The sequence below is a fragment of the Styela clava genome, chromosome 1 (genome assembly GCF_964204865.1).
Source record: "Styela clava chromosome 1, kaStyClav1.hap1.2, whole genome shotgun sequence".
NCBI classification, from domain to species: domain Eukaryota; kingdom Metazoa; phylum Chordata; class Ascidiacea; order Stolidobranchia; family Styelidae; genus Styela; species Styela clava.
The window spans coordinates 26,801,191-26,828,822 of record NC_135250.1 but is presented as its reverse complement, the minus strand read 5'-3'; the positions used below and the strand labels follow the sequence as shown (position 1 = coordinate 26,828,822).

Sequence of the window (27,632 nt, the reverse complement as noted above, 5' to 3'; positions counted from 1 at the left end):
ATAATGATAGAGATATTGATAATTCCCCGAATTACAAACGCGCAGTTTACCTTCTTAAAATATTGATATTTATTCGCTTGCTAATGGAATTTTTTTTATCCATACCGATAGGTGAGCTATGGGGGGATTAAAAAATTTGAATAGTGAAATAGAAAACGGTTTCTTAATCAACCCGTGTAACTGGATTTATATATTATAAAAGATTATAATTATTTTTATTCTATCGCTGTACAATCGAAGTAAACTATAAAAGCATTTATAGTTTCGAAATTAGAATAAAAATGTGTGTAATTGGGTCAACTTAAAAAGCCTGTAGCCAGCTGCATAGGGCCCCCTCGATGTTTTAGTTAGTTATATAAAAGACTATAGGCCATATTTTTGCAAGTACTATTTAGCCAGAGTTTCATTTGGATATTTCTCGCACATTTCATCATAATTAAATGTCTGTTTCCTGGACATGATCGGGAGAAAATTTGATTAGTTGGGCCCGCAGATTATGATCAATGTTTTATAGTAAGGGTTCGTTTTTATATGACGACCAAAAGACAAATGGTTTCTACTATGTTTATTTTGATTAGTGTACTTTGAAAGGAGCCGGCTACGTTCTTTTTGGAGGCATTGACTCCTGTGTTAGATTATTATCGCTTTCGACCTCGAAGCTATTCTTAGAAATCGGAAAAGTCGGTTATAGTTAAGGTTTTTGCTCCCGAGAAATCGTGAAGCTATTCAGAGAAATTGTCTGGTTGAATATTTTGGTGAAGAAGTATATTGTGTTGCCGGGTATTGAAATAGTGTTTCGAAGTTATGCAAGTTCCAGAAATAAACATTCCTATACAAATAAAAATTGCATTTTGTTTCCATACGAATAGATCTGTTTCTCGAATTGCGGCCACGTAATTATTTGTAATATATTATACCATAACGATGTTTCCAAGATTGGCGATTTGACATGCATGTACTTTTGCAGAGACGCCGGGTGAAATATCCATTACGGCCCAAAAGCGGGGATGTTTTAGTCGGCGAAATCGAATTTCATTTGCCGGACTTGTCATATGGCTCATATTTTCATCATTTCAAATGAAAAAAATGAGTATACCATGGTTAATATTATAATTTTATTCTTTACAGTAATTATAACATGGAAATATTAGAGCATTCAGTTCATTCTCGTCAGCATAGCAAAGAATGGGAGAAGAAAGATGTGAATGGAATCGGACGGAATCACACCAAAGAAGATTTCGTGAAAGAGAAACGATCCGAGTGTCCATACCTCAAAAAATCAAGCAAAGACTCTAAAAATATTGCATCCGACATGGCTATGTTATCTGTAAATGTATTATCAGGTACCGAAAGTGAAGAATCGTCGCCACGAGGAACTCGGAAGAGTAAACGAGACAATAATAAAAACAAAGTTGAATCAGAAATAATGAATATTATTGGTATAAAAGCAATGACACAAGACCGAAGAGGATCCTGCCCGGGGAGTCTGACAGCTCAGAAAACTTGGAGTCCTGCTAGCCATCGAAAAACACCGAGAAGTGAACGAAAATATAAAAACATCGGATGTCCTTTTATGGCGATGCGTCAAAATGCCGTCAGTACTGAAAGCGTAGACAGTTTGAGAGGTCCTGATAGTCCTGACTTTCCACCCGTCAGTCAATTAGCGTTTGAAGGTTTTCTAAGCATGAAAGGGTCGATAGAAAATGTTTCATTTCCTACACCAAAACGAAGTTCATCTTTTCGACGACGAAGAGTAAATACTATATCAGATACACCACCCAATCGTTCGCCTGTCAAATCCGCCGATAAAGCTAAGAAACGAATTCAAAAAGTACGACGTCTGCACCGAAAATACCCGACAATAGGAGCATCGGTATTCTGCAACGCGTTTCCTTTTCATATTATATTTAATCGTCGAATGAATTTAGTCCAAACGGGTGTCGGGGTCCTAAAATTAATGAGCCCACGGTCTATTGCAGCTATAAAGGCCACAAAAATACAAAAACAAGACACTGATATCGAAAATCATTCTGAGGGTCCTTCATTTGAAGACTATTTTCGTATCACATCCCCTGAATCTTCCGAATCGTGTTTACTTGCAAAAACGACTTCGCCATCTTCCCTATTTTCGTGGATACTGGATAACCAAGATGTCCAATTTATTCTTGAATTGAAACGAACCGAGGCAAAAGCAACTTGCGAATCTACAATCGGAGAGGTCGGTATTCAGGTATTGATTACTTACTAACAGTTTTTCTTAATTCTAACAACAAAATACAATCCTAGTACAAAAAAAAACAGCAAAATAGTAAGAATACAATATTTCCGAAAGTTTGCGAAAAATTACGGAAACCTCACTTTCATAGTAGACGCTCAAGCATGAACGTACATTTTAAAACAAGTTTGCTCGAAGTAAAGCACCAAATGAAACAACTCCAAACGTGAGAAACTTTCTCGAGGTCGTGGAAATACGTATGCATGACATATTAAAGGTGAAAATGAATAAACTTTGGGTACGCGAGCGATAACCGTCGACACAACAGTCCCATTTCTCGATTAAAATATATTTGGGTTTACGATGCGTTAACATTTTATCGCTTTTTCTTCGCGTTGCTACACTTTCGTACGCTGAAATGTTTACTCTTGGTTCAGTTTCTTGAAATTCCCACACGCAATAAATAAAATTGATATAAAATTATCCTATATTAGAACAAAAATCCGGATACCGTACTAATTTGGGCTCAATTTTGGACTGTTGGTGCCTCTTGCGAGAGAACCATTTGTGAGGACCATGTTTTATACACGAATCCTACTTCATTGAGTTATTTCCGCTATGGGAATATGGTTTTATATCTATACTAGATCAGAGTATGAGGAATATTGGAATTTGAATCAGTTATTCTTTCCTCGGCACATTTGCCTCATAGCTCTGATTAAGCCTTTTCACGTATTTTTGCGTCGTTGCGTAGTAAAAATATTTATTTAATAAAATAGCTTACGGGTTATTTTTGAATTTCTTACCATAATTTTATGGTTCCTAATGTCTCTAGGGGTTCGCTAATTGAATTCACAATCTCATGGGCCGCTATGCTTGTTGAACCGCAAATTAACGAAAATCAGAAAAACCGAATTATTTGTAGATATTCCCTCGTGGTTTCTAATTAAAATAAATTAAGTCAATAGTTCGATACGTCATTCAAGGGTGATTTGAAAGGACACTAATAATGCAAACAGGTGGGACCACTGAAAAACAAAAACTATCTTTTATAAGGAATAAAGACAGAAGTCCAAAAATAACGAAGTTATAACTACGAATAATGAATTGTGTTGTAAAATTATGTAAAGTAATCCAACAGATGGCTATGGAGAAAACTGATTACTAAACATAACCTAATTATAAATGTAAATATTAATTTTTAATTCCAAGTTTGTATAAATTATACATGGCGCATATGTACATTCAGGCCTGCATTTATCAGTGTAGAGAAAATTATTTTGAACATGCCAAAAACTATTTTACTTAGAATAAATTATAAAATCTTCTTAATGAGTTAGGATTGAATTCCATATGAGTGTATTATGGTTCCATAGTCAGAACTTTTGAAAGAGGTATTTTCTGGGTTACAATTTTCACGGGTGTGATTTTTCTAGTACCCCTTTACCTCCAAGTCAAATGATTCGGCGCGTGATATCTTTATTGTAGAGTAATTTTAAAATGGCTGGGACCTAACACTAGCTTCATATTTTATAAGATGATTTACACATCTTCATGCGGAACAAGAATCTTCTGGTAGATAATACACTTTGCTTGGTGACTTAAATTACACGCTCTTCTCTGTCAAAATCTTATCTCGTCAGAAGATTATCAAACCTTCATGTAAACTTAATGACAATTAATAGAAGTCTGGTAAATCTGAGGATAGTTTGAATGCTTGTAAATTAAAATCACTGAAAGTAGTATGGACCAGGGTTACAATATGCGAAACTTGGTCGTTAAAGGTTTACCAGGCATAAGCAGGCAAGTCTTCAAACAGGGTTCTTTAATTTACAGGCGGGTAAGCGTTGGTACATTATTGTTTATTTATTACCATCGTCACACTCATTACTGTTTGTATAAATACTAATGAGTATTCACACCGACGCTCATTACAGGGTCACCACTGATGACTCGTAATGTAGATGAGTTGATTATCACAAAACGTCAATAATAATTTGCTCCTATTTGAATAATGCATGAAGTGTGCGCTATATTAATGCATTGGCTTAATAAATAATGACATCAATGAACCCTGATTATCATATGTGATAAGGTTGGGACAAAATGACACTGGAGGTGACACATTTCCAAACTTACCTTAGGTAAACCAGAATGAACAGTAAGCAAACAATACTTCTACAGTGGATAGCATCATATGGTTGGCCGGATAATTCATATTTCATGGTTTACACTATCTTCGTTAATTGTAAGTTATTAGTAGGTTACCCGGTTAACCTATTTTGGACGGTTAACGGTTAAGATTTATTTTGACTGACAACTCCGGTACATATCACCTTTATACTATACAATTTCGAAAATGATTAGTTCATCGCAAACTTATCTCCTGTGGCGTTAAATTCAAATGAATATCACTAATTGTATTGGTAAGGACCAAAAAATAGCTCTGAAATCAGTGTGACGTAACGAGCATAAATTATACGTTAAACTTTTTACGTCAAACGTCACGCTGCGGTTAACCGGTCAATTTTACCCCGTTAACGGTTTAAGTATTTTCCCTGAAATTTTCAGCCCCACCTAGTTAAAACTTATTAGTAAATGTAATTAATCATACATTGCATTACAGTTACATTAACAACAATTAAGGGCTTCAAATTTCCCCCGCGAACCCATAGTACGCGATAGATTATCTGAGACAAATGATAGTTAACTATTCTTAAACAAGAGGCCGCGGTTCGCTATATATGAATATACCGACTTATTGTCTTTCCCCTCCCAATGGGATAACTATGAAAACCATATTCTATTCAATTATTATTATGTTTGCACAACAATATTCCAAACTGTTTTAGGTCACCCCCTAGTCTTCATGGAGATCAGGACGTTGGGCGTAGAGTGGAACCATTTCGCAGGTTAAAATTTGTCGGTTTCAAATACCAAGCCCACCTAGAGTGTCATAATAAGGATAAAATTAAGAAAAAAAATTCTTGTCTTTTCCAGAAACACAATAGCTTGCTAGGCATCATGGTCGCTTTACTAAAGCCTTGTTTGGAGCGAATCGCCTATACAATGATCTCTTATTGCATGTTGCTTGTCTAATATCATTACCGGCACTACTATAATTTCTGTCTGTTTGATATTGTCTAAATATTTCTGCTAAAATTTTATGAAAGTCAGCGTTGAAATATAAACTACTCTCTCGAAATTTCTATAAATTTATCTTTAACCTAAGTGGGTGGAAAACGTACACAGGTCCCGACCAACGATGTTATCGTCTTTCTATCATCTGTTGAATTATTTATTAGCAATAAGCGCCATTGTAGGCCAAAAGTGAAAATTCACCAGAACTAATTCTATTTCACGGACATATAGAATCTTTTGTAGAAAGATCCCGCCAAAAAATACATTCCCGCCTCTGCTCAAAATGAAAAATTACTAATAATCCAGTTACAATCCTTATTCATTGATCGAATTCAGCAATGTCAGGGTTAGGATAAGCAAACGCACAATTAGTTAAAACGTCAAATTAATCAAATCTCAAATTTTTGCGTTAGTATCTGGGGGTGTCTTCAAAAAGATATTTCAGTTATTTTCGCATTTGGACTTTGTTAGTTCAATGTGGGTTTTGGTTACACCACTGTGGACAACCATCCTTCCATGATCGGAATTCATAGATCGACGCAATTACCGAACCACGAACGAAATCCTTTTTTCATAAATACTGTTCTAACATTGAAGTTTTAGCAACTTTACTTAATTTCCGTTCTGTGTGTTTGTTTTGTGCTTTGTAATTTTTAAGTTACATTAATTAATTAATTGAAATTATGGCGAAGTTCAGAATAAATTATTCTATTTACCTAATAGTTAAACATATAGTTAAGGATCTGTAAATTTTTATATTCACATTCTATCATGTTATATTACCAGGGAATGGAAATTCGTGGTCAAATGATGTACATACAAGAAGACGACTGCGTTCTGTTCTTCGGATCGCCACATCTACGAAAACTCGACGAACTCACGGGAACAGGGATTTATATATCTGATATCCCAATCCATGATGCTACCCGTGACGTCATCTTAGTCGGAGAACAAGCGAAAGCGCAGGAAGGCTTGAAAAGACGAATGGACAAACTAAGGTAAATATTGATTTTCAGTCGTTCTGGGACGGATAAATGGTCATTTTCGGTGGTTTTTGTCGGTTAATTTTCAGATGGCCTAACGATGAAATTGTTAGGGTTAGCAATGTTGGTATTGCGGAGTTCGGTTAGTATTTCGAGTTGAAATCGAATGCCCACACCCCATTTGGGGTGTAATAAATTGGGTACTCCAGGTCTTGAAGTATGCGTACCAAGATGGCGGACATCGGAACGTAGTATGTGTACCTGGTTAGCGTTAGGCCATAATTGGAGGTTCAAATACTACGAGAGTCACTTGGCTAGTCTTGTAACAGAATTAAAATAAGAAAAATTGAAATAAAATTATGGCCTGACCCGAACCTTTGACACTTACTTCGTTCGGGTGTCCGTCATCTTGGTACGCATACTTCAGGTCCAGGAGTACCATTAATTAGGTAGGCAATGCCGAACTGTGAAAATTACGATCCCTCCAAATAAAAAATACCTCATAACATCTTAGTGCAGGGTTGGGCAACATACGGCCCACGGGCCGCATCCGGCCCGCGACGAGATTTTGACCGGCCCGCTGACTGTATTCAACCACACTCTGTAATGTGGTCCGACGCATCATTCTTGAAAGTTGCCGATCGCTCTACTCTCACCGCACTGTCAGTGCAAGCTGGTAGAATAAACAATTGCCTTAGTGAACAATTAATTGCGTTAGCATACTTGTTAAACGAACAATATAAGGTCAAAGCAGAGAGCGTTGTAAGCATTCCCCACTACTGTTATCAGTTATATTTAGATTCTAAATATAAATAGATTTTAAAATCAGATTTTATATTAAGTTTTATTACCCATGAAATATCCCAAAAAACGTAAAGTTGACAGAAAGTGTCGAGCATTTAACAAAGATTGGATACCGAATTATTTTTTGTAATAACCCCTGTCTCAGTGGATGCTTATTTAAGCGCGAAAGACGTAAATAAAAAGAATTCTGAAAGAATTCAATGAGCAGAAACAACGTGGTAATTGATAATGCCAACGATCGAGGTTCTCTGTTTAACTACTCCCTATTTAACAAAGTTCTTATTGTCCCGATCTCCTAACCAAATGCGGAAATTGTTCTGATAGAAAAGCTCCGAGCGACCACTATTGGTACTTTTGCACTGGTTTTACGATCAGTATGCGTATAATGTAAGGATGTTGTAGCAAGTAATGATAGTAAGAGATTCAGCAGTCCGGCAAACGCTAACACACATATATCTCAGTAACGTTTCTTTCGAGTAAAGATTTCTTGAGACAACAATTGCCTTGGCCAGACTGAACGTTACAGAATAATAGGTCATTTGGAATTTTTTTCAAGAGAGATAATGAATTTGTGCAAAGCGTCTTACACACAAACAAGAGTTCAAGTGTTTAATAAATTTTCCTCATTTTCGTGGAGGTAATTGAAAACTTAATGGGTTTGGTCTTCTATCAAATTCACTTAAAATACTCTCTTTCTCGGAAGCTGCCTAATCAATCTCTTGGTCAGTTTTATTGGATTACCCACGTACTTTATTCCCTCCTTATTTACCAAGCAACTGACCTAATGACGGTAATTTGTTGGCTTTCACTACAAACCGCAAACTGTTATGGTAATATGTCCAAAACCACATAAGAGTTATCACTTAAGCAAATAGCAACCGTTCAGTAGCTGAATAAAAAAGACCAACAAATAAACAGTGTCGATATCGCCATGAAACGCATCCAAATTTAGTGTTATTCGATAGTCCAAATGACATCGGCTTAATACTTTAATTGCGATAATGATGAATAATGGGTTGATTGACATTTCTATCTAAATGGTTTGATACAATTACAACACAATAAAGGGTAAGGGAAAGTAGGAAATGCAGTCTAGGAGTTTAATTGGTAACTTGCCAAATACTTGAAATCTTCTGCCGTCAAGACAGGGCTGAATTACAATTAAAGTCATATCGCGACTCCTCGACTTTCGGGTCTAATGAGAGGTATTTTACAGCAATTTTTAATTGGTGTGGCCACTGAGTTACATATTTATGTAGAAATTGCCGTGATTTCATCAATATCGTGGTATTGTTCCACCTTTAACTTTCTGATTTGTTTCCTTCGATTTAGAAAGGTGGGGCAATAACCCAATTTATCCTAACCTAAAATAAATAGGTCAGAAAATAGTGGCGTACAATAACAATGGCGGAGCAATAAAATTGATTAAATCTGCTAGAATATAACGAGCGCTAAATCAAACCCCACCAAAATTTTGACGTCCAGCAGCTCGGAATTATTATAAATACACATGGCGCCATTTGAATAACTTAGCGTGAAGCGCTTGAGGCCAGGTACATAATATTACGTGTATTGAGAATCAAGTGCGGAGTAATAAAAAATACTTTATAGTGTTTTAGTTGCTATCTCAAATCAATGGTGATGAATGCGTCATTATAAACATTTCCAAAGCAAATTATGTTTACAAATTTATAAATATAACAATTACGGTACTTCAGCAAAGAGCGATTTTCTATCAATATAATCCTGAGAACGAGAAGTGTCGTATGCATAAATTGAGGCCTGTGACTTACGACGTTGATTAGAGTTGTATATTTATGTCTGTATCTAATTATTGATTTTATAATTAGGGTATAGGGTCATAACCAGCCAGATAAGGATTATAAATCAGCGATGGAGACACATTCATGAATACGTTTTCTTGTATTTATCGACAGTGCAAATTTATAATTTCAACAAACCTGACAAGTCTGACTTTCCGAAATAACCAAATTTTGACATCATAAACCTCTGGCGTATGTCATATTATTCCCAGTAGATTTTTTTGACTGTCGATTTTATATGTCTGGTATTCCAGCTCAAATTTCAAATTTTTGATCCCGGTGAAATATTTGCTCACACAAAAAATAATAATAAATTCGTCTTTTAAGATAAATTCGAGTGTTATATGGTGAGAATTACGCTTTGCAATAGAGCAGAAATATCTATATTTTTTTATCTTATTGTGTCTAATAGCAGATGGACTATAGAAGCGACGACAAGTTGAGTGATACAGAATCGATTGGCCACATTTATTGGCAGTAAAGCATTTAATATGCTTACTTTGTCTTGAATAAAATATAAATACAGCGGTCGTACCGGTATGTACACTGTCGTCATATTGCGTCTTTATGTTGTTTTAGTATGACGTCATATTCCAATGTGTTGTGCGTGAAATTTACTTTATTGGAGAGGGAATAACTTGAATAGCGTTGTATTTCCTAATATCAAGATTACAATTTTTATATATTGATCACTTCTCAGTTTCTGAAAATGTAAGTCGCATTATATGCCTTCCCCTGATCCCATCGCTCATTACTCAAGGGTTCATTTTAAGAAGTTTTATGTTTTCCTAACTGTGGCTCTCACCTAACCTCGAGTTTTTTTGCCAATCTGTAATACTGTGTTCCCCGAAAATAGGACTGGATCTTAATTCAATTTTATTCCGAAAAATAACACTAGAGCTCATTTCCGCATGATGTCTTATATTTTCCTCTATCAAAAACAAAATTAGAAAGTGGAGAATTACGATATTTTCAAATATACAAAATATAAAAACCGATATCCATATAAATAACACGTTTTTATTCAAAATAACTGCAAAACATAGATTATCAGTCTTAAAACGTGTAGGAGAGATTTCTTGCTATCGACCAGGTCAAACAAAATTTTGCGTTATTGACTAGGGGAGGGTTTGTATTAAAATCATTTTTAAAATTCAGGCTAGGTCTTGTTTTCAAGGAAACACGGTGGTAGTAATGTAGTACGTCAATAGGATATTTTGGGATAAAATAAATGTGTAAATCTGATTTAACGTATTGTGGTATGTCAAATACCACGGTTTATAAATAGTAGTCAAATTTCCAGAGCAGACGGGCATCATACTTTACAAATGCAATTCCAGAATCGGAGCTGCAGTGGAATTTGTTTCAGTTAACTACAATCTAAATGTCTTTGCACATATTCTTAGTATAAGTTCGATCATGCGCAACTCACCCTTTGAATGTAAACAATCCCATCCGTTATTTATTGATACCGACGACATGCCTGAAAACGTAAAGCGCACGCCGGAATTTCCAAAGCATCCCCAAATCACATATTATCAAAGTAATAAGTGATAGAGCGATGTACTGTGTAAACACCTCAACTACCTTCTTGGACAAGTAATGACGTCAAAAACGTCACAAAGAGGTTGAATTTATATCAGTAACATTGTTAAAAGATATACGTCATTAGGGAACAATGTAAAATAGCAAAAAAACTAAAACCTACATATCTGAACACATAGCTGCCATGAGGTTTAATACTTTGAGGCAAAATATATAGTGACAGGAAGCATTGGCAAATATAGTTTCAGACCACATTTTATATACTCCATGGCTGTATGGTGCGCACATATCCGCATGTCGCAAATGAGATATAAATAGCAGAAAAATTGTTGGAACTTGTCAGGAGCACTCACTCAAAAGTAAAGCAGACTCATGCAAGAGTAATACTGAAACCCTATGGAACTGCGGTAGTTCTTGTCGCACCAGTAAATAACGACAAGTGCGAGTATTGTTTGAGTCGATGCGATCAGAAAAAAAAAATGTTAGTGAGTGAAACCAAGATAACTGTTCACAGTTTTTGCCTAGCTTACAACTATTTGAACAACGTGAATCTAACTCTTAGTCCAAATAGGGCGCTCCAGAAGTGTGTGTACTAATATGGAGGCAACTAATTTTGTTCGCCTACTTTACATCATTTTGTGTAAAGAGACTGAAATTTATGGACTGGGGGTATATTCACTTGGCTAACACAGACAGTCCCCGAACTGAAATAAAGAAAAATCGGATTGAAAAATTATGGCCTAACCCTAACCTGGTACACATACTCCGAGAGTACCGTATATTGGATTATGTAACGTGAATCGAACGGTCGAATTATCATAATAATTAATAAACAATTTAGTTTCTCCATCAAAATGCTGTTCATTCCACGCCTTTTCTATTAAAAAAAAATCGTCCAAAATATAATCTGATGCATTCTTTTATGAAGTCATGAAGTTATGAAGAAGGTTTTAGATTGAAAAATATCGTCCCAAGCACTGCAGTTATAGTTTAGGTGAATACTTATTATATCCTCGCGTTGAATCCGATTTATATCCAACTCGATTTGACGATTTTAATATCACAAGGCTGAAGATCAAACAAACTCGTATATTTGCGGTGTATTCAAATATAAGCGATCTGAACAGTGATGGAGCGATGTATTGTGTAAACATCTAAACTACTTTCCTGGACAAGTAATGACGTCAAAAACGTCACAAAATAGTTAAACTTATATCAGTGACATTGCTAAAAGATATGGGTCATTAGGAAATAATAAAAAACAGTGAAATGACCAAAAATGGCCTAGCTATATAGCTGTGACAAACTATATGTCGTACCTTGGAGAATTGGCTTATAGTATCAGATCGCATCTTATTTCTTTCATATGTACAGGGTGCCAACCACAATTAAAAAAAAATGAAGACCAAAAAAACAGGAATTTCTTAATTAAAGGTCGTGCGTACTCGCCCTATGCGAGCAAAATTCTGTGCAACCATGCGTAAAGTTAATCAAACCTTATGAGATAACTATGCGTAAACTCTATTTCAGTATTATTTTGAACCCGACTTCGAGTCTGATAGGAAATTCCGGTACATAGAACGAATTGGTAATCAGACCAGTTGCATCTTCATGATAATAAATAAACGTCTTACTCAAATTGTCCAAAATTTACTGTCATGAAGTTATACTTTTTAGAAGAATCACGTATACAATATTCCTGCTTCTAAGATATGCGTTTTTCGTGAAAATCTCGTAACGCTGAGGGCCGAACAAACTCATATGTCCAACTGCAACGTATAATTTATGAGGGTAAATACACTGATCTCACCGATGTCTGACAGCAGTGTATAATATTAATATACAATAGTAAAACAACCCACAACTCGTCTGATATTTGGCAACTATAAAATATTTATTTATCATCAATCTATCGGCAAAATAGAGAAGGTATTCGACAAAGTTTATTCACTTATACTCGTAAATCACTTTGCGCAGTGTATATTGCCCTATTTCTCTAATATATATATTCATATAATAAGCCCGAATATTGACACGAATGAAGAAATTAATAGGTTCAGAAAAATAATTGCCCCGCACGCTTCCGCTCGGATAAATTTTGACATCGACGTTTATATATCATTTACGGTATGTTTGCACCACTGAACAAATAGAAGTGCACAATATGTGGTCAAATCTTTCAAATGGCTGCAGGATATATAATTATAGTATTGAACATTTCTTCCATATATAATTATCAGAAATAAAAAAAAACGCACAAACTAAAAATAACTTCCAATATGGGTAATGAATAGAAAATTGAAAACGCTGCGTTTCATTTTTGAAATCTGTCGCCCCAATTCAAAAATGTGACGTCACAATATCAGACGACGAGGGCGCGTTTTCTCCCAGCTACCTTAGTGAAAGGCTCTGCGCAAGCATACACAGCTAGGTAAGGAGCTACTATATATACTATCTTGGTTCTTGAAATTACATTGTAAATTGATGTCATGGTTATTCCTGATACAGCATCCTTGCAATATACGCACACGGATTCACTAGCACAAAGTCATAAAGAAATGATAAGAAGTTAGCCTCGCGAAATCCATGTAACAATAGAATATTTTTATTCGTTTATTATGGGATGTGTAACGTTAACGACTTTTTATTTCATACTGAGATCATATATTATTGTAAAGCGCTTTTGTTTGTTTATTATTTGTTATTCAAACGAGCATGGACCGATTGCACGTTGATTTTACCCCTTCACTGAACGTATGTATTCTTATATAGATCAACTTGCGAAGAGAACAATCACGCTTTGGAAAAAGAACGAAGATTAAACACAGAGCTTTTATATTCAATATTTCCCGCTGATATTGCAGAAGATTTATGGATGGGAAAACAGATCAAAGCAAGGAAAATCAAGGTAAACGAACTTATTTGTTTGCCAAGCAACCGGTATATATATCATGCCTCGTTCATTGAACCCGCCCTTCAAAAAATATTGTTACTTGGGTAAAAGTGATTGAATTTCTTTAACCTTTTTCGGAGTCAAAGTGTGGGAACTCTTTCAATGCTAGTCGGACAGATTCTCTATTCTTCCAAAATATTGTACCTTCATATATAACATGCTGGGGTATATCATGTCACGTCCCAAAGAGTCTCGCCCTTTAGAAAAAAGTAGGTATTACATATCAGTGGCAGATTATTCGAAGCTCTGTTCTGAGTCAAAGAGTGAAAATAATTCATAAACCTTCCCACCGCACCTCATCCAGGTTATATAATGAATTGGGTAGGTAAAGACAATCTGGAAAGATTTACATATTTCCAAAATATAGTAAATAGTACCTCTTTAGCTAGTATTGGCTTGTGAGGAACCTTGTTTGGAGTGAAAGTGAATACACGTAATATAACTAAGTAAACTGTGATCTTACTTGCGGTGTATCCAGAAACAATATCGGTTTTAAAGCTAATAATGGTCTCATAAAAATTCATAAAACACGTCGAGTTTAGCCGTCTTATCAGCGCTTGATTTCTTGAGAAAAATATAGAAAAATTATTTTCTAGTCCAAACCCATATTTCGAGCAAATTCCACGAAATGCTATATTGAAAAGACAAACGTTCTTTTTATCTGTGACAACGGTATCGTTTTTATGTATTATAAGGAGTGTAAATGTCCAGCGACAAGGTGCACAACGCAGTGTTGCAAAGCATCCATAATAATTATTTGATCGATGAATACCATCCATCACAAAATAGCCGCTGGAAAACACTCAACAGGAGCTGTTTCACGCTAGTTTAAACGTTCACGGGCAATAATCGGTCACCAGTTGCTGTGTTTGGCCTTTACCTTTGACGAATTGAAATAGTGTTGTCAATCTATCATTTAATAAATCATAATTCAATGCCACATTTTTAGTTTGTTGTCGATTGTGGACCCCTGGGCAACAGTATTTAAATATATTTACTTCACATGTCCCATAGTCTAGCTAGCCCTAAGATGAAGAAACTACTATATTTCAGGATGTCACTATGCTCTTCTCCGACATAGTAGGATTCACATCAATATGTTCCACATGTACACCAATGCAAGTTATATCTATGCTGAGTGATCTATATACTAAGTTTGATGAACAGTGCGGCGTGTACGACGTCTACAAGGTAAAGACTTTTACGAATTTTTAGTGTATTGCTTTCTATTCAAAACGCTAAAGCTGAGTTTTCCCAGCGCTTCCCACTTTCTCTACGAACGAGTCCCTGTGAAAGAAAACGATTACATTCTTTATTTATGGTAATATCCAACCCAATGGCACCATATTCGATATAAGGAACATGGGTTAAATACGCCATAGCACGAAGTAGCAATACCGGTTGCCATTTGAACTATAAAGAATTGGTATATATACGATTTTTTTTCTTTTTGGGAACATATCCTTGCCTTATATCCACGGTTTTCGCTTTTAACGTATTAGATTGGCCCAGTGGTTGAAGAGTTAGAGTTGTGCATGCTGGCACCGAAAGTTAAAACTTAGGCTTCAGTTTCCTACCACGTCACCCATGTAGGGTGTAATTAATTGGGTTGACAATGCCGAACGAAAAAGATACCCGTCCTTCCCAAATATCTTGCCTTTCGAATCGCTCAAAGGTGAACCAAACCAAATTATACCGATTCTTTGTAGTCAAAATAGCAACCGTTCTTGCTATTAACGTATTTAACCCATGTCCTCATATCAAATATGGTGATATTGGATTGGACATTACTATAAATAAAGGGTACTTCCGTAGTGTGTGTACCGGGTTAGGGTTAGGCCATAATTGTAATCCGATTTTCTCTATTTTGGTTCTATTACGAGGTCGGGGACTGTCTGTGATAGCCAAGTGAATATTCACCCTGCCCGTAGAATTCCGTCTCTTTACACAACTTGATGTAAAGTAGGCGAACAAAATTAGTTACCTTCATACTGGTACACGTACTTCTGGAGCGCCAAATAAAGAATGTAATCTTTTTCTTTCACGGGGACGCGTTCAGAAGGAAAGTGCAAGGCGCTGGGGAAAATCAGTTTTAGTTTTATTCAAATTATTATACTTGAATAGAAAGCAATACACTCCATAATCTAGCGATTTAAACACAACCCCATGCTTCAACTTGTCTGTGCTCTCCATTGTAATAACAATCCTGAAGTTTTAAAGAGTGACAAATAGGATTGAAATCTCGACCGCGACTATTTCGATAGAGTGGAGTTAGGAAAAAAAAATACAGAAAATGCAATTTTTTGAATGACAGCGGGAAAAAAATGAACAGTTAGTTAATAGTTAATCGAAAACTTGACACCAGACCCCACGTTGTTGAGATCTTAGTAAATCTCAGACAGTAAATGATGATTTGGTAACTTTGGTAGCCGAAGATCATTATTCATTAACTTGCGCGGGAGAATATAAAATATTTTAATTGAAGTTTTAACACTCAATACATTGAGTGATGTGAGCAAACGTAACCTTCTGATCTGTTATCTTCTGGCTTATTTGTTTAATGCGAGATGCATGTATGGTATTTGCATTACCTTAAGCAGAGTAAGACAGCACAAGCTTTATCGAATTATGCAAACAAGAATTATGTGATTCGTTACGCTTATCGGTTTCGGTCCAAATTACCATAGTACTACTATAACGCATACCAAATAAGCAATCAAAATCGGCCAAAAATAGGCGGGGTTTTCTGACTGCGTCCGAATTAGGGCAAACGAATATTCTTTTTGAAGTTGCTTCAAGCTCTCTCCCATGTACAGCAGACAATTGTAGTTGCGCGTGGGCAAAGACTACGAAGGCGATACAACCCGAATTAGAAATATAAGGGAAGCCTCATATTGGTAGAATTTGCGGAATAGGTCTGAAAATTACGGAAATAGAACAATTTTTCTAAAACATTCAGAAATTTGGGGTGAAACAACGCGCCTCTAGTAGTATAGCGAAATGAGAAACATATAAAAGTAAAAGCGTTATAGCTAATTCGTCCATCTTCAACTACTAAAGCGATTGATCGTATAGTTCGAGCGAAAGGCAATTCTGGCCAATTAACAACCTAATTATCAGAACGACTTAAGCAAGGGTCCGCCCACTTCGTGCTCAATTATTGAAAATCAAGGGTAACAATTATTCTTCATTGCACTGCAATTCATTACATTGCAATTTCAACTGTTTCTAGGTGGAAACGATTGGCGATGCGTATTGCGTGGCTGGGGGACTTCATCGTCAAACAGAGACACATGCTCATCAGATCTCGTGGATGGCATTGTTTATGATAAAATGTTGCGACACTGCAAAGACGCCAAAAGGAGATCCAATAAAGGTACTAATTTCTCTAATTTTGGCGTTTCCTGATATGCACTGGAGCGTTTAATCTCTTCGACTCTTCCTAATTTCGGAAATGACATGTCATCCCAAGAGCGGTTGAAGATATCGGGAAGGCGCTTGAAATTTGAATATGCCACATAGATTTGAATGTGATGCTAAAAGGCTAAAGATAGAGGTAGAAAATATTAGTTCCGGTCCAATTTTCAGCTCGAGAATGCCAAATTGATATTTCTCAAAATTCTGGACATTTTTGTTTGGGTGAATATTTTTAGACCAAGATCATTTGGAAAGAATAGAATAAGTTTAAAGACAAGTCCACACAAGTACGTCTAGTCCATAAAAACAATAATTAACTAAATCGAAAAACACCGTGAAGTTCCCAGTAATGTGATAGGTTCGACCTGAATTCTGATTCCTGCTCAAAATAGAGCAAATACGAGACCGAAATCCAAGTGTATTTGCAAATCAATATACTCCACGACAAAAAGAGATTTTAAATCTGGTGCATCCTACTGAAAGGTCATTTCTCTGCTAAAAGTAAATGTTATTATTTTGCTATCACTCATACTTAATGTTATCCCATGGGACAACTTTTCCGAATATGTTTACGTACGGAAAATTGGTTTGACGTGGGTTTGTTGCACCTGGGGATTTGGCGCAGATCAGGCGCCGTCGCGGAATCAATTATTTGCCCCATCGATCGTCCTCAAAAACTTTTTTTTCCATGTACTAAGAATTCGTCACTCACGTAGACCAAATCACGCGGTTTATATAACCCTATTAAGTTAGCTTATGTAAGCGGCAATTTTTTATCCTTTAGAGTCAGAATTCTTCCCTCCTATCTATCACAGAACAGAACTGGTGACCGATGATTGCTTCTAAACCATTTAACTGACTTATAACGGTAGCTGTTAAGTGTTTTCTAGCGAGATTTTGTGATGGATGGGATTCGTTTAAAATATCATTGATCAAATTATTATGAGTGACTCGTAACACACCGTTGTGAAAATTAATTAATCGGAGTTTTTGTCTAACTATAATATACTGTAGTATAGTTTTGTCTTACTGTACTATATTATAGTTGCCGCTATAGTCGACTTCTCTTTGTTTTAATTCACCAAATAACATTTTGTTCCGAATGATAATTTGGGTCCCATACTTTATCGAAATTGACTAAATAATATTTGAGCTTATATATTTGAGTTCCGAATACGACATATTCGAATATGCGATTGAAGTATTGGTTTCAAATTGTGTTCACAAATATAAATAGATTTCGTACAATTCCATGCTGTTCAGTGTAGATTTGGTATATCACGTACACCAATCGCACCTCTCGTCCCACTTACACCCCGTGTACCATATTCACCTAAAGCAACTTTTGTAACTCCGAACGTTTCGCTGCGAATTACAAAGCGTACAAGAATTGTATCATTAATCGGCATTCGCAAACATGGGCCTCCAGTTTTCCACTTGTACCAATTACATTACTTGTCCCACTTACACTGCGTGAACCACATGTCTGGGAAAACACCCAATTGTTTTACATCTATCTACCGTCATTAACTTTATGAAACGTACAAAACTGTATCATTGTTCGACAATTGCAAACATCAAATTACTAAATTGAGTTGATGTTCATAAGTGCTTTTTAATATGTTTTTTTAGTACATGGAGATAAGAGACTCTAACTAAGATGTAATTCATAATAACTTTTATTTCTTTCAACAGATGAGAATAGGTCTACATTCGGGGCCAATTGTCACGGGAGTTGTCGGAACAAGGATGCCACGATATTGCATGTTTGGAAACAATGTAACGCTGGCAAATAAGTTCGAATCTCACAGCGAAGAAAACAGAATCAATGTCAGCCCCACTACATATGAGTAAGTATATAAAACTATCTTGCGTCGCTTCTGCTCTGCCGAGGTATAATTTACCAAGGCGTTGACCCTGCTGATTGAACACTTTGACTTCAACTCTGAACTCTGAAAATCAAATATTTATAACAAAAACGTAGCATATTTAGGCCTTTTAACGTATTAGAAAACATAATGTTTTTTGAGTTTATGTCGAAAATTATATCACTTATATTGTCGGACTAGAAAGTGTGAACTCCGATACCAAATGGTTTAAAAAATACGAATCTGACTTCGGCTCCATTGAAAAATGCCAATATACGCAATGATTGCATGCAAATCCTGGTATTGCGGTGTTGCTCTTATAAACTTCACCTATACTTCAGGTGACTCGCTTATCACTAGCCATATGTGATCGTTGTTTATAGAAAGCTGATATATAATATTACATGCGCCAAATATTTAATTTTAGAAATGTGAAACTTTATTTTAGAGAGTTTTTGCTAATTTTGGATAAATTTATGACAGAATTGAGTGGGCGAAAAGATGCATAACGTGCATGTTTGCAATATTATGAATTTGCAAGGTTCAAACTCATTCATATATTCAAATCCTTAAAGTGTAATCTAGTGAAAAGCGTTCATTTTCATTTTTGCCATAGTGGACCGCTTATAAAAGATGATTAGGTTGTTTTTAAATTACGCGGCTTATGGAATCGAATAAATCGTTCTTTGGAAAATCCAATCTTTCTGAAAACGTAAGCTCATTTGCTATTTACTTAACAAAATTGAGATTGATTGAAAAAACCTCAATCAACCAGATGTCGTTACCCAAAGAATACACTGAAAATGCCACGATCACTCAAAACTGTACAATAAAATAATGTACATTTTACGTCAGCAACAATAGTGATACAAAAAGACGTGAAGTAAATCGGTAGTCGTAATAAAGTAGTCGTAAATTATGTACGCAATTTGTGAGCCAATTCTTATCTAATCAAAAATGGGTTAAGAACCCTACCAGGATCAAAAACGCGAGCTGTGAAATTCAAGTTAAATGTAACTTTTCCATTTAAAGTATTTTTAATAGTCGAGGTATTGTTGTGGACTCATTTACACCGTTCAATCAAAAATTCGTCAATTTCTCGCGATTACTGGACGTTCTTCCATCATAATTATACGATTATTACGGCCAATTTTAAATTTTGTTGCGGAAGGCTTTAATGTTCAGCAATCAGATTTCAACAAAGGCATAATCGTTGTCAGTAGATATCAAACCAAAAGCCCTAAACAATCAAGCGTGAGCAGTGTAAAAACGTTCCTTTCATGATGCTGAAATAGTCCAAAAGTAAGCATTATATTAGGTGTTCATAGAGTCTTAAATTTTTTTTAATTCCGCAAAGGGAATTTATCGATATCTTATATTATTTTGGGATTCACAGATGTTTAAATGAAGTAAAAATACTTAAACAATTACTGAATAAAAAAAATAAAAAAACGTTAAATTATATTGAGAACTGACTTCACAACAAAATTGAAATTATAAAAGGACTGTGCGAATTGACACCCTGTATTAGGACAAGTCTAGTATTCGTTGTTTGTTGGTGGTAAAAACAGGCTTGGGATAAGTTAGAAATGGGCTGGTAACCTAACTTACCTAAAACAAAGCAAATAAAAGAACACAAATCAGTGTGTTGGCAATAACATGATAGGATAGTCCCCAGAGAGGAAATGATTTCCAAAATGCAAACAGTTAATTGATTTCTAATTTAATTTTTCAAATTTCAAAGCATCTGGACTCGACGATTAAACGCCACATAATTTAATTGCGTCCTAACAAAACGATAAAAAGTGAAAAGTCTTTGAATCCCGCGCTTGAATCTCAATTTTGACGAATACTTGAAGGTAAATCCCCCAAAACAGATACAGGGTGTCCAAAAATTATCGCGCGATTTTGTAGTGTTAAAAAATTAAAAAAATTGTCTTCGTTTATTCATAGTTGTTATTGTGGTTGTAGTTCCCATTTATCATACAATAAAATCTATTTGAACTTACAATTGTTATTACTATAAAATCGGGCAAAATTTTTAATTGTTATTTATGTGGGGCCGGGGCTCATTATGCCATCACTCCGAACTTGACTCTAGACAAGCAGACTCTAGCAGACTCTAGACAATTTTTATCAAAGATAAGATATAAATTGAAACGGATGGCAAATTACATCCTTTTACTAACACCGGTTATGCTATATATATCCCCTGCATGAATATACCGGATGGAAATCATGCGATATCATTGATTTCACATTAGGTTACTGCATTACCCCGCAACAATCCATTTGTAGTAACTGGTAACCTAAGCTAACTTGATTCCCTTCTATAAAATCAATACTAAAGCTATTAATTTTATACCCAAGTGTAACTTTGGCGTTGTGGCGTAGGATTAAACTTGTTTTCTCGCGTGTTTTACAAAATATCGCTACTAAAATCCAATGGAATCGACCGATAATTAAACTCAAGCGTCATCGTGGTTTTTCGTCATTAAATTTACAACGATTTTATGAAAATTTTGGATGTTATGATAGTGGCTCGGTACAGCAACAAAAACAAATTTGTGGCTGAGTAGCGTGTTCTACTGCTCTGCTACCGTCTCAATTCGTACCTAATGTCCTAATGCAAGAATACCTAACAAGAATCAAAAGATCTATTTTAAGTGATTCAAATAACGCGTTTACAAATTATATTCATTGTAACAAGATATATTGTAACTATTATTTAAGGTTGCACAAGATTTTCTACTTATCATTCTTCTATTCCTTCGCGCGAGTGAATCCATATAGATGTAATTCCAGTGGTTTTCAACCCTTCTCTATTCATGGCCTATTTTCGTTGCACAAATATTCTTTGGCCCGTTAACATTTTCATGCGAGCGAAAACTACAAGAAAAGTAAAAAACTATGCCCGCAAATATAAACGCTTTTTACTTTAATAATTAGTATGAAAGTTTGCAAAAATATCAGCATCATTGCCACTATTATCAAAACTAACTAATCTATAAATAACTCGAGCAATTTTCAATAGGTTTGTGGGCCATCTCAAGATGTTGCTGTGACCCAGCAGTAGGCCATGACCCACGGGTTGAGAACCGGTGGTGTAATGCGATGATGAGCAAGAATAAACATGACTATACTATATAATTCGGGAGTCCTATTGCACACTAAGCACAAACGTAGTTACTCTCAAGTTACATAGTATAAACTGTTGTAAACTGCTTGTCTGAAGAAAATAACTTTTGACAAACAAAACGTTACAAAATAAAAATTGGCATAGTGTAAAAAGATATTTTAACCCTCAAATGTAAGAAATATATGTTTAAATTTTTTATAGTTTTTTTTATCTAAAAGTACTGCGTGACCGCTTGCGTGATTTATATTCACTTGAGTCCGTGATAAACAAACAAAAATACGACAAAAATAGAAGTAAAAATCGTTTTGAGTAACAATAGCTATGCAAACAACATTGTAGACATAGAGTCTTTTGACGCAATAACACGTATATGAAGTATATTTAGCGCAGAGTGGTTAGTTATGTAGATCACCGTATAAGACAATCCGTTACCTGTAATTGCTGATGGACATGCCCGAAATGTCATAACACGAAAAAAATCGATTGCAATCTTTCGTTATTTTACGATTAGTGAGATTTCTCAAGTTGTCTATATAGCACGAGCAAATCTTTAAAATGGATTTTCGATTAACAGTAAGTAAGCACTGCCAAGATAAATCGATGCTTCAAAAACTCATTGTTACTTCATTGTTACGTACTGGACTTTAGCAAATTATCCGGCCAATGCATATCAATATTTTTCTTATTGAACCATTGCATTTAATTATATAAAATTTCAATGATATGTAAATTTTACTCCTTTTATATCACATATCCGGAAAATTAGGATGTCCCACCATTCGGCGCCAATAATACAATTGTTCTCGGAATTCTCGGTCAGTTTTCTATAAAAACGAGTTTTACGATCGCCTGTTCCTCACGCTTTGTCACGGAATATGTGTCAATGTTTATTTTGAACCTGTTTACGAGCTATTCTACATCAAATATATTTAAATTTTATTTTCGGCTGAGCTGAGTTCATACGCCCTGATAACGTAGGTAAAACATATTTTGTTTATTTGTGAACATGGTTACTCCTGAAATCCGGACATTCCAGTATATAATGCCCGTTGGAGGATCGACTTCCAAATATGTACAGTATATAAAATTTGTTCTATTACAATTTTTGACTTACGAATTACGATGCCATAATGAGATCGAAACATTTCAAACTTCGGCTTAAAAGTGATTTATAACGAAGCGCGATGACCAACACTTGTAATAACGGCGAGCAATGATTATGTTCTAATACAGTGGTTCTTAAAGTATGGGTCGCGACCCAAACATGGGTCGCGGAAGGTTTAAAAATGGGTCGCGACAAGGTCGTCAATGCAAGGGCAATCTAAGAGGAGAAGGAAGAATTTTCAGCTTTCCCAATGTTTCAATTTATCTTCTAAACTCTGGTATTTAAAAATAATGAAATATCAAATTTCATTCACGGAAAGAACTGTCTTGAGCTCATTGTTACATCACAATTCTGATATGCCAGTCATGTGTATTACTTTTATGGTATCGGTAACCATGCACGTCGCTTGTCGTTGTGTTGACCGCGTGGAATGTCGTCTTAGTGGATTAAAATAACTAAAAATGGGTGAATTTTTGGTAATGTAAATTGTAATAGACGACGCAATGAAAAAGCTCGCTTCTCGACATTAGATTATTAAATATCTAGAGAAAATGTGACTTCATCTTGAGGCACCATTTACCGCGAACGAAGCAGTGTGTGCACATTTGATGAGTAAAAAGTTGTATATATTGCGAGAGATACCGAAAGCCAGCTAGGATGTCGTGTTTGCGACGGACAGCGGACGCCTTTTCTGCTACAATTCGCGACAAGGCACTTGTGCGAGCGAGGATATTTGGCACTGGCGGTTATCAAAACTAAGCTCGCAATCGCCTCGATACCCGTGACAACTTGCGTATTTCGTTAAGTAAAATGGAGCTCTGTATTGAAGATATGATGAAAAGGAAATTTCAGTTTCATCAATCTCACTGAGTCAATGGACTGTTTCCAATAAATAGTTGTCTGTATTTGAGTCAAACTGTACTAACATTAAAAACACATTTTGCGTTGTTTAGGATTGGGTCGCGAGTATTCATAAAACTCAGATTTGGGTCGCGCTCGAAAAAGTTTAAGAACCACTGTTCTAATAGGATAGATCACTGCTATGTGGCACTGCAGCAAACATGGCTACTCCTGAAAACTGGAAATTCTAATATGAGGTGATCGTTGCATTACAAATCTCGGGATTGAAATACTTCAAAAATTGGTAGGGGCACAACAACCAACTTTGCAATGCATAGGATTCAATAGAAATGCGTGCAGCATATCTCTTTCGATTAGGTAACTGCTATGTGGTCACTGGCCATTGCTAGATACCAACTGTAAAACAACTACAGGCAGTTAGATTCGACGAGATGTCAGACTATAGATAGCCCTATTCTGAATGAATGTGCTGAAATGCATCATAAAATATAAAAGTATTGACAAAATGATGTTTTTTGGTGAACTGCACACTTTTTGAAAACAAAAAATGTTCTTACATGTTGATATAAATGTTTCAATTCGTCGTTCCAGCCAACCTATTGATTTTCGTAGGCGTCAAATTTAATGGAGATTTACGTGCATGACTCGAAACGGAACGAAAACAAATAATTCTCAATATACAAAGAGGTTGTGTGTTGCAACAGCTGACAGTTATGTAACGAAATGCTGGGCACAAGCCCATTATCTTTTACACAATCGAACATTGTTGTCTTTAAACGAAAATTTTCGTTTCAGGGTTTCGCTCGATAATGTTCAAAAGAATAATTTAGAAAAAGTTTTTTTTAATACGATCACGCCTTCCGCTCGACCCTGTACAATCAACGACTGATTTCATAAACATATATAAGGAGCTACTTTTTGAAAAAAATTACTACTTTTCGAAGAACAAATACTTTAACCTAGCATAATTAAATTAGTTTCTATGGCTCGTGTTTAAAATAGCGACTGTCATAATGGCGACTTCATAATAGCGACGTAATCATGTGCGTCACTGTCAAAACAGCGACTGTCATAATGGCGACTTCATAATAGCGACGTAATCATGTGAGTCACTGTCAGAACATCGACTGTCATAATGGCGACTTCATAATAGCGACGTAATCATGTGAGTCACTGTCAAAACAGCGACCGCATTAAAACAGCGACTGTTAGGATAGCGTTAGGGTTAGTCCAAATAAAATGTTGTTTTAAAGTCCCTTTTGGTTTCGATCTTTCACTACGCAATGTTTGCCTGTTTGTGCGTGCATACGTGTGTAGAGAGGTCCCTAACCCTAACCCTAACACGAGTTAAGTCGCTATCATAACAGTCGCTGTTTTGATGCGGTCGCCATTATTACAGTCGGTTTTGACAGTCGCTCACTTGATTACGTGGCTATTATGAAGTCACGATTATGACAGTCGCTGTTTTGACAGTCGCTATCCGGGCTGGATACCAGTTTCCATATAAATTATACATTGGCATATTTTTTTAATATTTTTTAATTCACTTTTAAATGCACTCCGAAAACGCACGTATGACACTTCAGTTAAACTTTGTGGATGTGACGAGAAACAAGGTCGAGAATACATATTTATACGTGTAACAATCTTTAAGACACACCATTCATGCTCTGCTTGTAAAATATTTGGAATAGAAAAAATGGGCGAGCGGCGACAAATGATAATTTAGAATAGGACTCGCTCACTCAAACTATTAGTCTAGCAAAACCAACACAGGCTATCGCATTCACGCCTCTTGCACTAACTAACCTTCGGCACTCAGTTGATAGACATGGCCTTCACATTTATTGCCCCAATAAAAATGTTCCACCGTAAAAGAATTAATATCCAAATATTGAAGACCTAATAAAAAATTAATAAAGCGCATAAACCAAATATATATTTTGACAATCCTATATTTAAAGTACACATAAAATATAAGATGTATGTTCAAATACAAAGTTTAAGACCCTTGAAATAACATCCTTTGTAATGGTTGAAATATAAAATCCATCCATCTGTCATTTGAAGAGATATATAGAATCGATATTGGAGGTTTGAGCCAACCGTGAAATATACTTGTCATACAATTTTGAAATTGTGGTTATAATATCTGAATTTGAAAATAGGTTGAATGGGTTTCATATATATTTTATTATTGTTAGTAAGATACAAAATAAATTTAATATATATTTATAAATAATATAAAAATGAACCTATTTGGTGAAAATTTACTAAATTTAAAAAACATGACGACCGTGACAAATAATATTTTCTGTGAAATATGTTATTAATTATGTTTAGGTTGATGGTTGTAAAGGTAGGCCTATGTAATATACTATGGTTTGAAACATATCTATTCGCAGAGCATGATTCTTTAGCAGTGATGAAATAAAATATTTCCGATCATTTGTACAAAGCCTCGCTACTAATCCTAAAATGTGATATTTGAAAAAAACATCCCCGCCACGTTTTAAAATAACAATTTAATAATTATCCGGTCGGGGTTATGGTGAGAGAGGATGTGAAAATTTGAATTTCCAACGAAATCTACATTCTTAGCTCTCACCCTTACTGGATAATTGCTATTTTTTTATTTTGAGCGGCTGGGTGTGTTATGTTTGAATCTAACCAGTTTATTAATCAAACAAGCGGTTGCACTCTCAGCAGAGAATTATTCCAAATAAACTAAAAATACAATGAGCGTTGCGGGAATTACCGCGCTTACCTATCTAGCGTTAAAATAACATGAGAATATATCTCATAATTTTTTAACTGCTGGTCGGGCGGCACGCGGCTCAAGAACGGCGAAATTCCCTGAAACGTAATTCTCTTTCCGAACACTCGCAGTGATCTTTGCAAGTTTTTTCGTCGTAAATTTTAATTTTTGCTTGAACCCCCGAGCAAAGCTTAAAATAGAAATTGCTCCATAGCGCACCCTGGCGAATTACCGAAAAAGCAAAGCCCATTTATAGTTCTCCAGATTTGAGAGTTAAAGTCTGAGAATTGGCGATTTTTATTGGCATTGGATTCCTACTATCCGCAGCCGGATTCCTATTTTCAAATTTTCCGGAGTACATATTCAGACTTTGAAGTCGCAGTCGAAATTTAAAACTGAAACTTAACGATGCTCATAAACGTCGAACGCTTCTAGGTCAAGAGGTCTATGTTTCTAGTTCGCGTATTCTGAACGCGTATTCTGAAAGTCAAATTCACATTTCAAAATTTGCGTCAAACCGACAATGGAAGCATTTGTTTTTTTCAATGGCTTTGTTGATTGAAATTTTCATTCGACACCCGTGCCCTAATTCGTATTTCCATAATTTATAAATTGACATAATGTAAACTTTATTTCAGACTTCTCAAAGACGACCCTGGGTTTAAATTCACTGCAAGGCCACGAGAGGCTCTTCCTGCCGATTTTTCGAACGATATGCAAGGGACGTGCTATTTCCTCGACAGTTATGAACCACCATTTGGATTAGGCGCTGTAACATTTGATAACGTTAATAACACTGCAGCAAAGTTTGAAACCGAGGACAAAGATGGATTGTTGGAAACTTTATTGTAAATTATGTGATAAATTTATTGTAAATTATAAAATCGTCTTCCTAACTATTTTTGTTGAGCTTTTTCAATTTTTATAACTTCTCATGGTATTAAGCAAACTTAAATTTTTTTTGAATAAAGTGAAAAGGTGCTCGTGATTACAGAAATTAACAGGATTGGTTCTTCGACA

General features: G+C 35.6%; 1 protein-coding gene across 2 annotated transcripts; it reads left to right on the top strand.

Moving 5' to 3' along the window:
- The first annotated feature begins 1,132 nt into the window (after nucleotides 1-1,132).
- Nucleotides 1,133-27,632, top strand: LOC120334993 (guanylate cyclase soluble subunit alpha-1-like). Of its 2 annotated transcripts, none has more exons than XM_039402508.2 (7): nucleotides 1,133-2,218; nucleotides 6,143-6,354; nucleotides 13,284-13,419; nucleotides 14,518-14,655; nucleotides 16,697-16,840; nucleotides 18,577-18,731; nucleotides 27,251-27,632. In XM_039402508.2, exons 1-7 carry the CDS (start codon nucleotides 1,139-1,141, stop codon nucleotides 27,462-27,464), a joined length of 2,079 nt encoding a protein of 692 aa, XP_039258442.2. In that variant the 5' UTR covers nucleotides 1,133-1,138; the 3' UTR covers nucleotides 27,465-27,632. The 2 variants fall into 2 exon arrangements, with proteins under 2 accessions (XP_039258442.2, XP_039258441.2); XM_039402507.2 differs by having other exon boundaries at nucleotides 1,133-2,230.

Bases quoted from the DNA above. Each gene is read 5' to 3' on its own strand.
- LOC120334993 (XM_039402507.2), top strand. From the start codon at position 1,139: ATGGAAATATTAGAGCATTCAGTTCATTCTCGTCAGCATAGCAAAGAA. The intron at 2,231-6,142 runs GTATTGATTACT...TTATATTACCAG, and splicing joins TCGGAGAGGTCGGTATTCAG to GGAATGGAAATTCGTGGTCA. The intron at 16,841-18,576 runs GTACTAATTTCT...TTCTTTCAACAG, and splicing joins CAAAAGGAGATCCAATAAAG to ATGAGAATAGGTCTACATTC.